This window comes from Chiloscyllium punctatum, chromosome 29 (assembly GCF_047496795.1).
Source record: "Chiloscyllium punctatum isolate Juve2018m chromosome 29, sChiPun1.3, whole genome shotgun sequence".
Classification (NCBI taxonomy): Eukaryota; Metazoa; Chordata; class Chondrichthyes; order Orectolobiformes; family Hemiscylliidae; genus Chiloscyllium; species Chiloscyllium punctatum.
Genome location: NC_092767.1, coordinates 63,808,438 through 63,825,876, shown reverse-complemented (window position 1 = coordinate 63,825,876; position 17,439 = coordinate 63,808,438). Strand labels below are relative to the sequence as shown.

Here is a 17,439-nt window from a genome sequence, read left to right as displayed (position 1 = left end):
TCCACAAAAATCATTCTTCCACAACCAACGCTTAGCAGTCATGGGATGCATTGCAGAAATTCACCAAGGCATCTTTGACAAAACCTTCCAAAACCACAACCACTACCATCTAGAAGGACAAGGGAGCAGATACATGGCAACACCACGCCCTGAAAATTCCTCTCCAAGCTAGCCACACTATCCTGACTCGGAAATATATTGTTTCTTCATTGTTGTCAGATCAAAGTCCTGAAATTCTCTTCATAATGATATTGTGAATCTATTTACTTCAAATGGACTGTAGCAGTTAAAGATGACAGCTCACCACCACCTTCTCAATGGAAACTAGGGATGAGTAATAAATGCTGGCCCAGCCAATGGCACCCACATCCCATGAATATAAAAAAAATTGTTCTGATGGGTGTAAAATGTAAACTTTGACAAAATGATGTATTTTCTCAGCAGTACTTATACTGCATTGTGATATTGCTTCCCGTGATTGTGGTTGTGGAGTATTCAGTCTTACAAAGTGAATCCTGTTTTTTTTTGTTTGCAGGTTACAAGAATTGATGGAACAGTTGACAGCCCTCCTTGCTTGAAAGTTTCTCATAAAACATTTGGGTCTCAGAACAGCAACACTGACATGCTGTTCTTGCGCCTCAGCCTGCCCGTTGAGTTCCATGATACATTCAAGTGCACCCCTGGCACTACACCATTGACCAGAATGACAATCCCAGAGGAAGAAGTTGAAGATATTGATGTGGACTCAGAATTTGAAGTTCTGAAAAAGTCAGCCAGTCGGACACAAACGGAAACACCGACCAATGAAAAGGATCTCCCAAAGGAAGCACCCAAAGAGGTGGCCAAGATCGAAAATGATAAGGATTCCTCCTCTGAGAAAAGTAAAACGAAATCGAGGTTTGTACGTCTGAGCTCTGTGGGTGGGTCAAGAAGATTACTGAGAAAATCCTGAGCATTAGAACCAGTACCTGTTGGCAGCAGGTTTTTTTAAAAATTATGTTGGCTGCAGGGACCAGAAGCTTAGGTTATGTTTTAGATATGATTCTAGAAAAAAGCCTATAAGTTTCAAAGTCTTTGTCGTAATTTGCCATATTGCTTCCCAATTTAATGCCATGAGCAAATTTCAGTTTTGTTGCTCCATATTCCACACCCATAATAATGGTTCGATTAGCTCAGTTGGCTGGATGACTGGTTTGTGATGCCAAGTAATGCCAACAGCATGGGTTCAGTTCCTGCACCAGGTGAGGTTACATGAAGGACACTTCTTCACAACCTCTCCCCTCACCTGAGAGCAGTCGTGTGGTCTAGGTGGACTATGGAACTTTGCCTTTACCATACCTGTGGAATGTTATATCATTCCAGTCTGAGAATCTTTGTCCCTACCCTGATTCTATATTTCAGCCTTATTTCTATCTGCACTATTTCCTTAATTCTCTGCGTGTTTACCTTTTCCAGAAGTCTCTTCTAAAATGTATTTTATTAATCACATTGAAAACTCATTAAAACTCATATGTGCCGCATGTGCCATTGTATGTATATGTACCAATTTGAACCAGAAACAAGAGAATTAAGAGCAAGAGGAAGCCATTTGGCCATTCAAGCCTACTCTAGCATTCACTAAGATCAGGACTAATCTGTTTATGGCTTACCTCCACTTTTTTCTGCCTATCTCTGCCAGCTGCTCATAATGCTGAACTCCCCTGTCCATCATAAATCAGGGATACTTGACCTCTGAGATTTCCATACTAAAGAGAAGATCTAACTTGTAAAACAAAAAGGTTAAACAAAGTCTTTTTTTGTATTTTAGAATACAAAAGTTCTTCCCCAGTGCTTTTACCACTTTAAAGGATATTTGGCTATGATTCTTCTGCATTGAAGAAGAGGTTATTTTTTAGAGAGAGTTTATTTTTTAACTACCAGTGTTGATTGGTGTTTAAAGTTTGATTACTTGCATCATGGTCTGACTCATTCATGTTTGGTGTATTTTAGGTTCCTATTTAAAAAGAAACCTGCCTTTATTGCTCCACCTCCAGTTATACCAACTGTCCCTCGCCTGATAGAGGATGTTGTGCCTGATGACAGGGATGACCCTGAGATTATTTTGAACACAACAACGGTAAATCAACTGCAAACATTAAAACAGCTATAAAATGGCAGAAACAACTAAACCAATTTCATTCAAAACTATTGACTGAGGCATGAAAGTTCATAAAGTTAAAAATCACTTGTAAGCAAGACAGCAGATATTGTAATCTATTTACAAAGTTGGTTAATATGTCCAAATAGTTTATGACATCAGATGATTATCTTTACAGAGCAATTCAATATTAATTCCTCTGCTGTCTCTTTGTAAGTTGCAATGTCATCTCCCTGAACAATTCCCTATGCCATCTAAAGGACATGATATTATTTCCGATCTCTCAGAATACGGTGTCAGCAAAATTAACTGTTCAATCAAAATAGCTGCTATTTATTTTTCCCCCTGAGTGTGGACATAATTTAAATAAATGTCACTTGAGATTTCAAATACTAAAGAAAATTTTAATGTAAGCTAAAGATTTTTAAAAGTTTTCAGATTTGTGAATTCATGATGTGACTTTAAGGCCCTTTCTACAATGTGGTGCCTAACTTATATTAAGAACTTTAACTGGAGCTACCTACAGAGGAACCTTGATTATTTGGCATTCGATTATCTGAATATCAGATTATCTAGCAAGATCGCAAGGCCCCGATGCTTGGATAAAGAATGTTATCCGGCATTCGATTATCCCAAATTCGATTAACCAAACAAAATACTCTTTGCCCATGTCCTTCAGATATTTGAGATTCTTCTGTATATTGTTTTGAATAAATTTTATCAATGCCTTTTTGTTCCTGTGCTTTGTTTGGATTTTTGAATCCCAAAATGCCAATGTCATTTTTAACCACTCTATCTATTTGCGCTTTTTGCTCCTTTTTGATTTTTGTTTTCTGTTTTCCACACACTGTTCAGCATCCTTCTAATAAATAGATATTACATATCACTGTTTCTTCTTCTAAAAGTACAACTTTGCCATATTAAATGCATAAAAAGTTGTCCACTCTATTCCATTAATCAATTTATGACCTCTTGAAACCTTTCCCTGTCCGATGTGGTACTGGTATTTTTCAAACTCCCCCCTTTTGAATTGCCAGTACGCTTGAATAGTGTGTTCCCATGTCAAAGTGAAAGTCATCTAAATTTTGAGAGCAAAAGTGGGCCTGGAAATTGTAGCTGTTTTAGTTTGGGATGTAGACAGTGTATGTTTGCTGCACTGAGTTGCTCTGCAAGAACAAGTGGCAGTAAACCATTTTGCAACAATTTACCACTGCAGAGGTTTACAGAACTGTCACGTGTTGAATTTGAATGATCTTGTGGTGCAGTGGTAGTGTCCCTACCTCTGAGCCAGAGTTCCTGGATTCAAGTCCCACCTAACCCAGAGATGTGTCAGAAAATGTCTAAACAGGTTGATTTAAACAAAAATCTATAAAGGTATCTGTGAAAGATATTAGACACTGTTTCCTGGTGTAATCCCACAATTTGCTTGATTTATTGAATTCAGTTTAATGACTGGTGCAAACTGAGTACAGTTGCTTGTCCAGTACATCAACCTATACAGTACTGTAGGTCATTTAATGCCTCACCTATGTAATAACAAACACCCCAGACAAATCCTAATGTATTTCTTGTTTCTAATTTTGGTACTTTCTTTTGATAGTATTACTATTCTGTGAGGATATTTGCTGGACAGGAACCAGGAGGAGTGTGGGTTGGTTGGGTAACCCCTGACTTTCATCAGCACGATGGCAACTTTGATCTAACTAAAGTTCGCACAGTAACTGCCTCAGTAGGAGATGACCAAGGCAAAGTCCATGACAGGTATCTAGGTTAATATATTCAGTTTTTATAATTCAACTCATTTTAAACTATCAAGCACTTTTCTCTTCGTGACTTAAATTTTAATGTCTTTTAGTCCCACCCCAACTCAATAACTAGTTTGAACAAGTCGCATGTTTAATAACATGGAAATGTTACAATCATTGTCTAAAATTGTTTCCTACAATATCTATTTTATTAGCGTACTTTGTACTGAAGTTTTTTGACACCATTCACTTGGACTAATGGTCTCACTGCACTAAATTAATGATGCAAGTGAGATATGATGTGAAAATATAGCCAGTTAAATATCAAATGTTTGAATAAATTAAGATGTGATAAAATATTTGCCTGTTATTTTTAAAATAGACAAAGAGGTGTAAAAAATATAATGTTGAAAAAACATAACTCCAAGAAGACTATTTAACCAAATTTGAGAACTACATATTAAGGAAATAGAGTTAATAATGGGATAATTAAAATAACAAAAGATCTAGATTATAAAAAAGAATAAAACAATAATGAGAATCATTATAAAACACGTCTTATCATTTCTTATAATTCCAACCATGAAACCTAAATAATGTGTGAAGGTGCAGCACCTGATTAGAAAATAGTTCTTTTCAGGCAAGTGTTATGTAAATGGATCTTTCTGATAGACTGTTCCAATGGAGTTATGGAATTTTACTGCAACAATCCACGTTGAGCATGTAATCGACGTTGCAGTATTTGACCCCATATAATAAAAAGGATATGGAAGAAGTGGAGATGATGTGGTGCTGATTTCCATCCGATGATAGTAGAAATACTTGGGTTTACGTATCTCGAAAGGATTAACAGACTGGGTCTTTTCTCTCTTGGAAAGAAAAAGTCTGAAGAGTGACCTAATAGAGATCTTTAAAATTGAAGTTTTGACAGTGATGTTCCCTTTGAAGACCATCACTATATTACAAGCACCAAGAAATCCATTAGAGAATTTTGAAGAAAACTCTTTATCCAAACAATGGTGAGAATGTGGAACTCAGTACCTCAGGGAGTGGTTGAAACAAGTATTGTAGGTGCACTTAATTGGGAATGAGATGAACATTTGAGGGAGAGTGGACTTGCTGGAGTATGTTTTAGATGATGAAGAATGAAAAGACGCTCGAATAGAACATAGAACCCTGACACATTTTTTTGTGTTCATTCATGAGACATGGATGTCGCTGACTGGCCAGCATTTATTGCCCATCCTAGTTGCCTTTGAGAATGTAGCAGTGAGCTGCCTTCTTGAACTGCTGCAGTCCGCTTTCTGTATGTTGCCTGTAGGGAGAGAACTCCAGGATTTTTGACTCAGTGACAGTGAAGGAGCAGCAAATTTTTATTTATTATTCCTTCAAGGGTTGGGAACATCACTGGCCAGGCCAGTATTTATTTCCTATCCTAATTTCCCAGAGAGCAGTTCAAAGTAAACCACATTGGTGTGGGTCTGGAGTTATGTGGAGGCCAGACAAGGTACAGATGTCAGATTTCCTTCAACAAAAGACATTAGTGAACCAGATGGATTTTTCGACAATCGGCAACAGTTTTGTTGTCATCATTAGACTCTTAATCCTAAGTTTTTTAAAAATTAAATTCAAATTCCACTATTTGTCATGGTGAGATTTGAACCCAGGTCCCCAGCAGCTTACCTGGGTCTTTGGATTAATAGTATAGTGATAATACCATTTGGACATCACCTCCAGAATGGTGAGTGACTTGGAGGGGCATTTGTGCGTGATGGTGTTCCCATGTACTTGCTGCCCTTGCCCTTCTGTGGGTTTGGAAGCTGTTGTTGAAGGATCCTGGATGCATTGCTGTAGTGCATCTTGTAGTTAGTACACACTGCTACATCTGAGCATCGGTAGTGGAGGGAGTGAATGTTTGTGGATATGTTATCAATCAAGCGGGCTGCTTTCTCTTGAGCTGTGTCAAATGTCATGAGTTTGTTGGATCTGTGCCTATCAAGGCAAGTGGGGAGTATTCATCACACTCCCAACTTGTGCTTTGTAGATGGTGGACAGGTTTTGGGGAGTCAGGAGGTGAGTTACTTGCTGCAGTATTCCAAACCTCTGACCTACACTTGTAGCAGCTACATTTATGTGCCCAGTCCAGTTGAGTTTCAGATCAATGGTAACTGTCAGGGTGTTGATGGTGGAGGATTCAGTCATGATAACACCATTGAATGTCAAGGAGCAGTGGTTAGATTGTCTCTTGTTGGAAGTGGTCATTTGCCTTACATTTCTGTTACCTGTTACATGTTGGCCCAAGCCTGGATGCGTCCAGGTCTTATTGCATATGAACCTGAACAGCTTCAGTGTTTGAGGAGTCATGAATGGTGCTGAACATTGTGCGATCATCAGAAAACATCCCTGCTTCCGACCTTATGATGGAAGCAGCTGAAGATTGTTGAGTCTAGGACACTACCCTGAGGAGCTCCTGCAGAGATGTCCTGGGACTGAGATGACTGATCTCGAACAACCACAGCCCTCCTCTTATGTTAGGCGTGACTCCAACCAACAAAGAGTTTACTCCCTGATGACCATTAAAACCATTCCAGTTTTGCTAGGGCTCCTTGATGCCACACTTGGTTGAATACAGCCTTGATGTAAAGGACTGTCGCATCATGTACTACTTGAGCTCAATGGTCTGTTTCTGTGCTGTATATTTTGTGTAATCCTGTATTTTACCAAGGGTAGCATACTTTTAATGTTGATATTGCGCATTATTTACAAATTTTAAACACTTCTCATATTACTCTTAAATGCGATCACTGGGATTTTAGTAGTTTAATCTATTGTATATTGAAGCACTACTTCAAGGATTTAGGACCATAAGATCTAGGAGCAGAACAGCCCAGCAAGTCTGTTGTATTCCATCATTTGATCATGGTTGATATGTTTCTCAGGCACTTTCGACTACCTTCTCACCTTAGACCTTGATCCTCTTACTAATTAAGAAACTGTCTATTTCTGTCTTAGTACTAGGCCTCCACAGCCCACTGCGGCAATGAGTTCCACAGATTCACCACCCTCTGGCTAAATAAATTTCTCCTCCTCTCTATTTTAAAGGGTCGTCCCTTAATTCTGAGACTGTGCCCTCAGGTCTTAGTCTATCCTACTGGTGGAAATGTCATCTCCACATCCACTTTATCCAGGCTTTTCAATATTCTAAAGTTTCAGTGAAATCCTTCTTCATCCTTCCAAATGAATTGTTCGCTATCATTCATGAGGAACTCCTGATACCTCATTTCACGAGTTCAAACAAGTGCTTATAGTTTAAGTACCAGTAGTGGCTGAGTCAATATTGCATCTACATCGGATCAAAATGGCTTGAAGCTGACATTTGTAAATGGATGTGTCGATAACCATTTCTAAGCTATTCCCTTTTTAATAAAGAACAGTAGATTAAAATACTGAGCAGGTTGTTTCTTACAATTAGAGTTTATGGAGGGAGAGGATCCTTTGTTCTTTCCCAGAATACTGCACAGCTAAGGTACAATGCAAAACATTACCATTGTACTTAAAACACAATCTGATGTGGGCAGTGTACTGGTCATTCTGCTATAATGTGCGTTTTGTTATTGCAAATTTGCTGTAACGCGATTGATGAATTGGGGACACTGTTTCTAAAGCACAAACTTTTAAAGCCTGTATTGGTGGCACAGTGGTTCAGTGGTTAGCACTGCAGTCTCACAGCACCAAGGTCTCAGGTTCGATTCCAGCCTTGGGCGACTGTCTGTGTGGGCTTTGCACATTCTCCCCCTGTCTGCATGGGTTTCCTTCGGGTGCTCTGGTTTCCTCCCATAGTCCAAAGATGTACATGTCAGGTGAATTGGCCATGCTAAATTGCCCATAGTGTTAGGCAATAGTTAGAGGGAAATAAGACTGGGTGGGTTACTCTTCGGAGAGTCAGTGTGGACTTGTTGGGCCGAAGGGCCTGTTTCCACACTGTAGGGTATCTAATCTAACATGATTCAGGCCTCATTAGTTTAAATAGTGCTGCTGTTACACAATTTTCTTATGACACGGGTTACACAGGAACAGAACTATCGCGTTATAGCAGAAACGACTGTACTTAATCATTAAGTATTCTGTATGTAAGGTTCCGCAGGTTTTTTTTGCTGCAGACATGTATGTTTTGAAATGGATGGAGACCACCAAAATTAGTTTTTAATATTTATTTTCAATCCAACTCTGTCCAACATATGGTGCTTTCACAACAGAAGTGTAACAGCAGTTTGAAGCTGTTTCATTTTGCTTTATAATGCTGTTGTAGTGTAAATGCATGACTTGACAATTGAGCACTGAGTGTTGCTGGGACTGGTCATTTCACTAATTTCATTTTGGAATTAGTTCAGACCTTTACACAAATTTACACCAATTTTTGTGTCAAATTTAGTTTCTTAATGCTTAAACATGTGGCCTTTCAATGTATTGTAATACTTGTGTTCCATATCTGCAACTTCAATATATTTGTGTACTATTGACACATGTGTTCTCCCTACAGTATTAAGCGGAGCAACTGTTACATGGTTTGGGGAGGTGAATTTAGCAATTCCCAACAAGCAAGCCGCAGTAATGTTGATCTGGAGATTGGCTGCCTTGTTGATTTAGCAACTGGTCTCATGACATTCACCGCAAATGGGAAAGACATCAACACCTACTACCAGGTAGGACAGTTTTTTTAACCAAGTGGTAGATAACTCAATCAAAAAGCAAGTGAATATTTAGGAAATTAAAACATGAGCTGACCAGTCAGCCCCTTGAATCTGCTCTGCCACAAAGTAAAATCATGGCTATCTTTTTATTCCTGTCCCACTGACCTTCGCTATGTTTTCTTTTATATCCTTATCTAACAAAAAAAGTATTGATTTATTATTCAAAATTAATAACTGAGCTAATATCTACTTTTTGTTGGAAAATAGATTGGAGAAATTGGGATTCTTCCTGAGAGAAGAAAAGGCTGAGAGGCATACTGAAAAAAGGTGGTTACAGAGCAGATAAAGAGGAAATGACCCAATTCATGATTAAGAGTCAGAGGGCACACATTTAAAGTAATGAATAAAAGAAGTAAAAGTGATATGAGGAAAAACATGTTCAAGCAATAAGGATATTGGATGATTGTTTATATTCAAACAATGTGCAAGGGCATCAGTAAAAACGCAGATTAGCACAAGGTAATGAATCTCATTTAAAGAACAGGTGCAGACATGATGGTTTGAACAGCCTCATCCTGCACTGTCATATTGTTGTGCTTCTGGTTAGGATCTGGAATGTACTGCCAGTGTGTCTGGCAATCAAGTTATTCAAAACAGAATAGGTAATTATTAGGAGAGGAAGAATCTGCACGGGAGAAGGTAGGAGAATAGCACTAAGTGATCTGGTAATTTGGAGAGTCAGCAGAGGCATGATAGAACAAACACCATTCCGGCAATAGTACTGAAGATGTGCTCCAGAACTTGCTGTTCCTCTAGCCAAGCTGTTCCAGAACAGTTACAACACCAATATCTACCCAACAATGTGAAAAATTGCCCAAGTATATCCCGTACATAAAAAGCAGGACAAATCCAACCCAGCCAATTACCACCCCATCAGTCTACTCTCAATCATCAATAGAGTGATGGAAGATGTTATCAACATTACTGTCAAGAAGCACCTGTTCAGCAATAACCTGCTCAGTGATGCCCAGTTTCTGCCAGGGCCACTCAGCTCCTGACCTCATTACAGCCTTGGTCCAGTCGTGGACAAAAGAGCTAAATTCCAGAGGGTGAGTAGAGAGTGGCAGGCCTTGACATCAAGGCTGCATTTGACCAAGTATGGCATCAAGAAGCCTAATCAAAACTGGAATAATTGGTTTTGGGGCATGCTGTCCGATGGTTGGAGTCACACCTGATACGTAGGAAGATGGTCGTGGTTGTTGGAGGTCAGTCATCTCAGCTCCAGAACCTCTTTGCAGGAGTTCCTCAGGATAATGTCATAGGCCCAACCTCCTTCAGCTGCTTCATCAATGACCTTCCCTCCATCATAAGGTCAGAAGTGGGGATGTTCGCTGATGATTGTACAATGTTTAGCACTATTCCTGACTCCTCAGATACTGAAGCAGTCCATGTTCAAATGCAACAAGATCTGGACAATATCCAGGTTTGGGCTGACAATTGGCAAATAACATTTGCGCCAGGCTATGATAATCATGAATAAGAGACAATCTAACCACCACCCTTGGCATTCAATGGTGTTGTCATCACTGAATCTCCCCACTGTCAACATCTTGGAGGCTATCATTTGACTAAAAACTCAACTGGACTCACCACATAAATACAGTGGCTACAAGAGCTGGTCAGAAGCTAGAAATACTGCAGCAAGTAACTCACCTCGTGACTGCTCAAAGCTTGTCTACCATCTACAAGGCACAAGTCAGAAGTGTGATGGAATGCTCCACACGCCTGGGATGGGTGCAACCCCAACAACACTCAAGAAGCTTGACACCATCCAGGACAAAGCAGCCCGCTTGATTGGCACCACATCACAAGCATCCATCCCCTCTATCACTGATGCTCAGTAGCAGGTGCACAATCCTTTATCTGAAATGCTTGGAACCAACTGGTTTTCGGAATTCAGAATTTTTCAAATTTCAGAATAAGTGGCAGTTTGATGGTGAACTTTTTAAAAATCTTTCCAAAGAACAGACTTACTGTAAGTAAAACGGACCCTGAAACAGGATTGAGGCCTGCCAGTTTTGGGCCATGCCTCCATATGTCCCATCTGAGTGGCACGCTTCAAGTGGGTGTGGACTTGGGTTAACTGTTTGCATGCCAAAGAACCTTGTTAATAAGAAAAAAAACATAACAAAAAAACCTTCAGACTTTGGAGCTTCTCAGATTTCAAGATTTCAGATAAAGGGTTGTCTACCTGTACTATCTCCAAGATGCACTGCAAAAATTACCAAAGTTCCTCAGACAGCACCTTCCAAACACACGACCACTTCCATCTGGAAGGACAAGGACAACAAATATATGGGAACACCACTACCTTCAAGTTCCCCACCAAGTCACTCACCATCCTGACTTAGAAATATACTGCCATTCCTTCACTGTTGCTGAGTCAAAATCCTGGAATTCCCTCACTAATGGCATTGTGGGTCAACTCACAGCAGGTGGACTGCAGCGGTTCAAGAAGGCAACTCCCCACCACCTTCTCAAGGGGCAACAAGGGATGGGCAATAAATGCTGGCCAGCCAGCGGTGCCCACATCCCACAAAATGAATAAAAAGCAACTGTTCACTGTAATAATGCAGTGGCTCTGAGTTCTCCATGTTTGTCACACTTTACAGAAAGAGATATTTCCTAACTTGAAATAGCCTGGCACTGAATTGAGGTTATATTGCCTTGTGCTCGGCACTTGCACCAGGGGATAATACTGTGGCCACAGGAGCAAGCCAGAGAGTGAGAAATTAGATTAGATTTTAGATTACATTACAGTGTGGAAACAGGCCCTTCGGCCCAACAAGTCCACACCGACCTGCCGAAGCGCAACCCACCCATACCCCTACATTTAGCCCTTACCTAACACTACGGGCAATTTAGCATGGCCAATTCACCTGACCTGCATATCTTTTGGACTGTGGGAGGAAACCAGAGCACCCGGAGGAAACCTACGCAGACACGGGGAGAACGTGCAAACTCCACACAGTCAGTCGCCTGAGGCGGGAATTGAACCCAGGTCTCTGGCGCTGTGAGGCAACAGTGCTAACCACTGCCACCGTGCCACCCACTTCTACAGTGAGCAACTCTCTTCTTGACTCGTCAAAACCTAGCTACACTAACAACTCAGGATTTGATGGAATTGTGTCCACTTGCCTGCATGAGTGCAGCCCAACAACCCCCAAAAGGTGAATGTTATCCAAGATAAAGCAGCCAACATGATTTGCAACCCACCCAGCATCTTCCAAGACGTTGTCCTTCGACAACCAATGAACAATGGCAACAGCATTTACCATATTACAAGGCACAATGCAACAATTTAGTCTCTTTCAATAGCACTTTCCAATCCTCGGTAGCCAGGGAATGGGTTGGCCCACTCAAGGACAAAGAGAATATACGTGTGAAGCCAGAAGAGCTAGGTGAGGTCCTAAATGAATACTCTGTGTCAATATTCACTAAAGAGAAGGAATTGGTGGAGGATGATGTCAGGGAAGGGAATGTCGATTTTGCAAGCCAAGTTGTGCATCTTTAAAAAGTATTAAGATAAGTAAGTTCCCGGGTCCTGATGGGATCTATCCCAAAATATTGAGGGAGGCAAGAGAACAAATTGCTGGAGTATTGACAGACATCTTTATGTCCTGTTTGGCACAGGTGAGGTTTCAGGGACTGGAGAGTAGCTAATGCTGTCTCATTTTTTAAAAGGGTAACAGGGATAATCCAGGAAATTACAGGCCTATGAGCCTCCTGTCAGTGGTAGGGAAATTATTAGGAAAGATTTTCGGAGGAGATTTATAAGCATTTAGAAGCAAAGGAATGATCAGTGATAAATAACATGGTTTTGTGTGGGGGAGGTCGTGCCTCACTAACTTGATCAAGGTTTTTGAGCAGGTGACGAATATGATTGATGTTGTCTACGTGGACTTTAGTAAAGCCTTTGACAAGGTCCGTTATGGCAGACTGGTACAAAAGGTGAAGTCTCATGGTATCAGGGGTGAGCTGGCAAGCTGGATACAGAACTGGTTAATCATAGGAGAGAGAGGAAGGATGCTTTTCAGAACGGAGGGCCATGACGAATGGTGTTCTATAGGGATCAGGGCTTCGTCCTCTGCTGCTTGTGATCTACAGAAACGATTTGGAGGAAAACATAACTGATCTAATTACTAAGTCTGCGGATGGTACAAAGATTAGTAGAGTTGCGGATAGTGAGGAGGATTATCAGAAGATACAGCAGGTATAGATCAGTTTGAGGCACGGGCAGAACCTCTTCTCAAGTTCCCAATGAACGTACCATAAGGGTAAAAAGGCCCTTGCCACAATTAATCATGTCGAGGAGTGTACTTATAGCCCTAATAGATTTGGTTCTTCGAAACCTTGAGTGCATTCCTAATTAAGCCATCCTCGTTGTCCCCTTTTAGCCTCAGCTGCAGTCTACCTCTCCTAGTGTGAGACTGTTGGTTGACTGGTGTGATGAGTTATCTATCTTAACTGGGCCTCCCACCTTGCTGTCCTTCTGTTGTACTTAATTGGCCTTTCCCATAAAATCGCATCAGGGCAATGGATGTCAGATACTGGCATGCTCAGAAACCAGAACGGGTCTGCTGTTGGGTCCTTTATGCCTCTGCAAAAATGTTTGTCCACTAGTCACTTCTTTCAAATTTAATGATCTCCTATGTGGAGTTTAATGAAATGCATTTTTGAAGTCCATTTACCTGTGGACATTCCCTTTCTACTACTTAAGTCTATTTGTTGAATTACTCATGACTGTTCCATTTTCAGTAATTAGTTCTCCCTTTTTCTTAAAATCTTACTTTTTTTTTAAACCATTTATACAATTGTTGTCCTCATTTTACCTAACTTGATCTCTCTTGCCTCCAATGTGAAGTATCTTGAGGAATATTGTTATTGGTGTTACACGTTATGTGGAAATAGAGGTGTTATGAATTGATAGTCACAAGGTCCGGGCTGATGCTTTAGGGAAATGGTTTCAGATCCTACCACAGCAGGCGTTGGAATTCAAGTTTAATTCATATATCTGGAATTGTAAGCTTGTCTCAGTAATGATGACCGTTAAATTGTTCTCAATTGTTATAAAATCTTGTGTATTTAAATCTTTCAAGATAAGAAATTTGGCTTCTTACCTGGTCGAGTTTATATGTGACTCCAGATCCACAATAACACAGTGAACTCTTAACTACCCTCTGAAATGCACTCGCAAGCCACTCTGTCCATTAGAAATTGCTGAAGGGCAATGCTAACATCATATGAGTGAATAAATGATAACAAAAACACCACTCTGCAAGTTTGTTTTGGCTGGAGTAGGTGTAATCCTTTGCTGCAAATTATACAGAAGTAACTTGTATTACTGGATTATCATTACTCGATGTTTAAAGAATTCAAGCAAAGCTACTTATCAGATCAGATTTTCGCCCCCTTGAGAAATTCAAACATCTGCTCAGGTTATAGAGTCACAGAGTCAAACAGCATGGAAGCAGACCTTTTGGTCCAACTCATCCATGCCGCCCAGACATTCTAATCCGACCTGGTCCCATTTGCCAACTTTTGGCTTGTATCCCTCTAAACCCTTTCTGTTCATGTACCCACCCAAATGCCTTTTAAATGTTGTAATTGTACCAGCCTCCTCCACTTTCTCTGGTAGCTGCTTCCATACACGCACCTCCCTCTGTGAAAAAATAACCCCTCAGGTTTTCCTTTTAAATCTTTCCCCTCTCATCTTAAGTTTCGGACTCCTGCACCCTAGGAAAAAGACATTGGCTATTCACCCTGTTCATGCCCCTCATGATTTTATAAACCTCTATAACGTCACTCCTCAGCCTCCGAGGAGAAAAGCCCCAGCTTAAATCGCCTGTCCCTAGAACTCAAACACTCCTGTTCCGGCAATACCTTTGTAAATATTTTCTGCACCCTTTCAAGATTAACAATGTTAAAAATCACAAGACTAGGTTATGGTCCAACAGGTTTATTTGGAAGCAGTAGCTTTGGAGCGCTGCTCCTTCATCAGGTGGTTGTCACAACCACTTGCTGAAGGAACAGCACTCCGAAAGCTAGTGCTTCCAAATAAACCTGTTGGACTATAACCTGGTGTTGTGTGATTTTTAATTTTGTCCACCCCAGTCCAACACCAGCTCCTCCACTTCAAGATCAACAACATGCTTCCTGTATAAGGGCGACCAAAATTGTACATAGTATTCCACAAGTGGCCTCACCGATGTCCTGTACAGCAGCAGCATCACATCCCAACTCCTATACTCAAATGTTCTAATTGTTATAATTTCCTGAATTGAGTTTGAAAGAATAGTGACCTAGTATTTGGGCTACAGCATTTTGATAAGATGCAGTAACTTATATCCAGTACCATGTCTAAGAATATATCAATGTTTCAGAAAATCAAATTGACCATTTCACTGTAAACTCAATTGATGGGGTTAAACGTCAGGACATTGAAGAAGAATATAATGTAAATCCAATACCTTTATTCACAAAAACTCACCCCCACCTTCTCGAGGACAACTCGGGAGGGATAATAAATGCTGGCCCAGCCAGCAATACTCTCAACCCACAAAATGAATGAATAAAAAAACAACTCCAATGGAAGTTTATACTGCCAGTGTGTTTGCAGGTACTCATCTACTTTCCAACTTTCATAAGATTTATGTATGTGAATACATTCCAAAACATGGAAATTGGGAAAATTAAATTAACAGAGCAAGCTAGGATGAAGACTTCATCGAGTCGATGCAAGATCAAATCCTAGAACAAGATGCATGGATCAAACCAAGGATTTGGATAATTTGGATAGTTTAATATATAATGAGGCATTCATGTATAATGAAATACCAAATGATTTCAAAGTAAAAGATCCTCTAGGAAACTGTGAGCATAATACGCTAGAACTTAGCATTCAGTTGACTGAGAAACTTGGATCTGAAACAGCTGTGCTAAACTTAAACTAGGGTAATTAGAAAGGAGTGAGGGCACAGTTGGCTGGAGTGGACTAGGACAGAAATTTAGCAGTAAAGATACTTGATGATTAATAGCAGATATTTCAGAAAACATTTCATGGTTCTCAACAATGATATATCAAAATGAGAAAGAGGAATTCTAGGGAGGAGATAAAACCAGCCATGGTTAACCAACAAAATTAAAAGTAGTATTAAATTGAAAGACAAAATATACAATGTGGGAAAGAATAGTGAGCATCCAGAGCATTGGAAAGGGTTTGAAAACAAACAAAAGATGACAAGTACATTTTTGCTTGTCACGCAGATGACAAGCAGCATGAATTCGACTGGGACAACACTACTATTATAGGACAAGCCAAACAGAGAACAGCCAGGGAATTCCTAGAGGCATGGCACTCATCCACAGATTCAATCAATACGTGCATTGATCTGGACCCAATATACCGGCCACTGCAACGGACAGCTGGAACTGACAACCGGAAGCGACAGATTCAAACCACTACAAATGCCGGAGGAAAGATCACAGAAGCGCTTCACAGGAGGCTCCCAAGCACTGAGGATGTCACCTAGACAGGGGACGAAACGTCTGCAACACAAATTCCCAGCTCGGTCAACAGAACCACAACAATGAGCACCCAAGTTACAAATCTTCTCACAAACTTTGAAAATACTTTGTATTAGTCTTCATGGTAGAAGACACTGGCATTCCAAAAATACTAAATAAGCAAAGGGCAAAAGTGGGAGATGAAATAAGTACAATAACTGTCACTAGAGAATAAAAGCTGTCCGGTTCTGCGCTTAGTGGGTTGCATCCTCATTAATAAAGAGTGGGAGCCAAGAAAACCAGGTACCTATAGGCCAGTTAGCTTAATGCCTGTCATTGGGACAATGTTAGGACATAGTATAAAGGGTGTGATAGCCGAGCATTTAGAAATGCATAATGTGCTGACGTGTTATCAGCATGGCTTCGTGAAGGGGAAATTATACCAAACAAATTTACTAGAGCTGTTTGAGGAGGTAATAAGCAGGATAGATACAGGGGAAGCAGTATTAGCAAGTTTTGAGCCACTCTCCACTGCATCAAAGACATCTTGGAAATGACTACCAGACTACTCAGACCCCTTGGCATCATGGTAGCCCACCAACACACTAAAATAGCAGCTAATGAACTTGAAATACCCTATACAGACAACAAGCAAAACTAATGTCATCTACAAAATACCTTGCAAGAACTGTAACAAAAACTACATTGGATAATCAGGCAGAAAACTAGCCACTAGGATACATGAACATCAATTAGCCAAAAACAACATGACTCACGCTCACTAGTATCCTTACATATGGATGAGGAAGGACACCACTTCGACTGGGACAACACATCCAACCTAGGACAAGCCAAACAGACACGCACAAGAATTCCAAGAAGCATGGCATTGCAACCAGAACTCTATCAACAAACACATTGACTTGGATCCTGTCTACCACCGCTTGAGAAAAAAAACAGGAAATGCCATCACCATAGGAAATGATATCACCACAGGAAATAACATCACCAACTCAAGGAAACTCAGTGATATAAATAGAAAGCAGGCTCCCCAACAGTGCTTCATTCGGAGGCCCACTGAAGTTGTTACACAGTGCGGTGATGAAACGTCTAAAAAGGAACCTTCCAGCTCAACGAGCAAAGCTACATCTAGGGGAAGCAGTATAAGTAATATATTTGGATTTTCTAAAGGAGATGGGGAGATTGATCTAGAGTGAGGAGGCAAGAGGACCCAGAAGTGGGAAGGGTTCGATGAGAAGGGACAGGAGCTGGGAGGCCTACTCTCTTCTGTCTCTTTCTT

General features: G+C 40.5%; 1 protein-coding gene across 12 annotated transcripts in view; it reads left to right on the top strand.

Annotated features, from left to right (window-relative positions):
- The window catches only part of LOC140454477 (ryanodine receptor 1-like), a 400,334-nt gene that overhangs the window by 148,969 nt on the left and 233,926 nt on the right, over positions 1-17,439 (top strand). For all 12 annotated transcript variants that reach the window (XM_072549257.1, XM_072549253.1, XM_072549254.1 and 9 more), the window contains 4 exons: positions 536-897; positions 1,990-2,116; positions 3,738-3,898; positions 8,423-8,585. In XM_072549257.1, the coding sequence (XP_072405358.1) occupies positions 536-897; positions 1,990-2,116; positions 3,738-3,898; positions 8,423-8,585 (813 nt within the window). The remainder of the gene's footprint in view (positions 1-535; positions 898-1,989; positions 2,117-3,737; positions 3,899-8,422; positions 8,586-17,439) is intronic.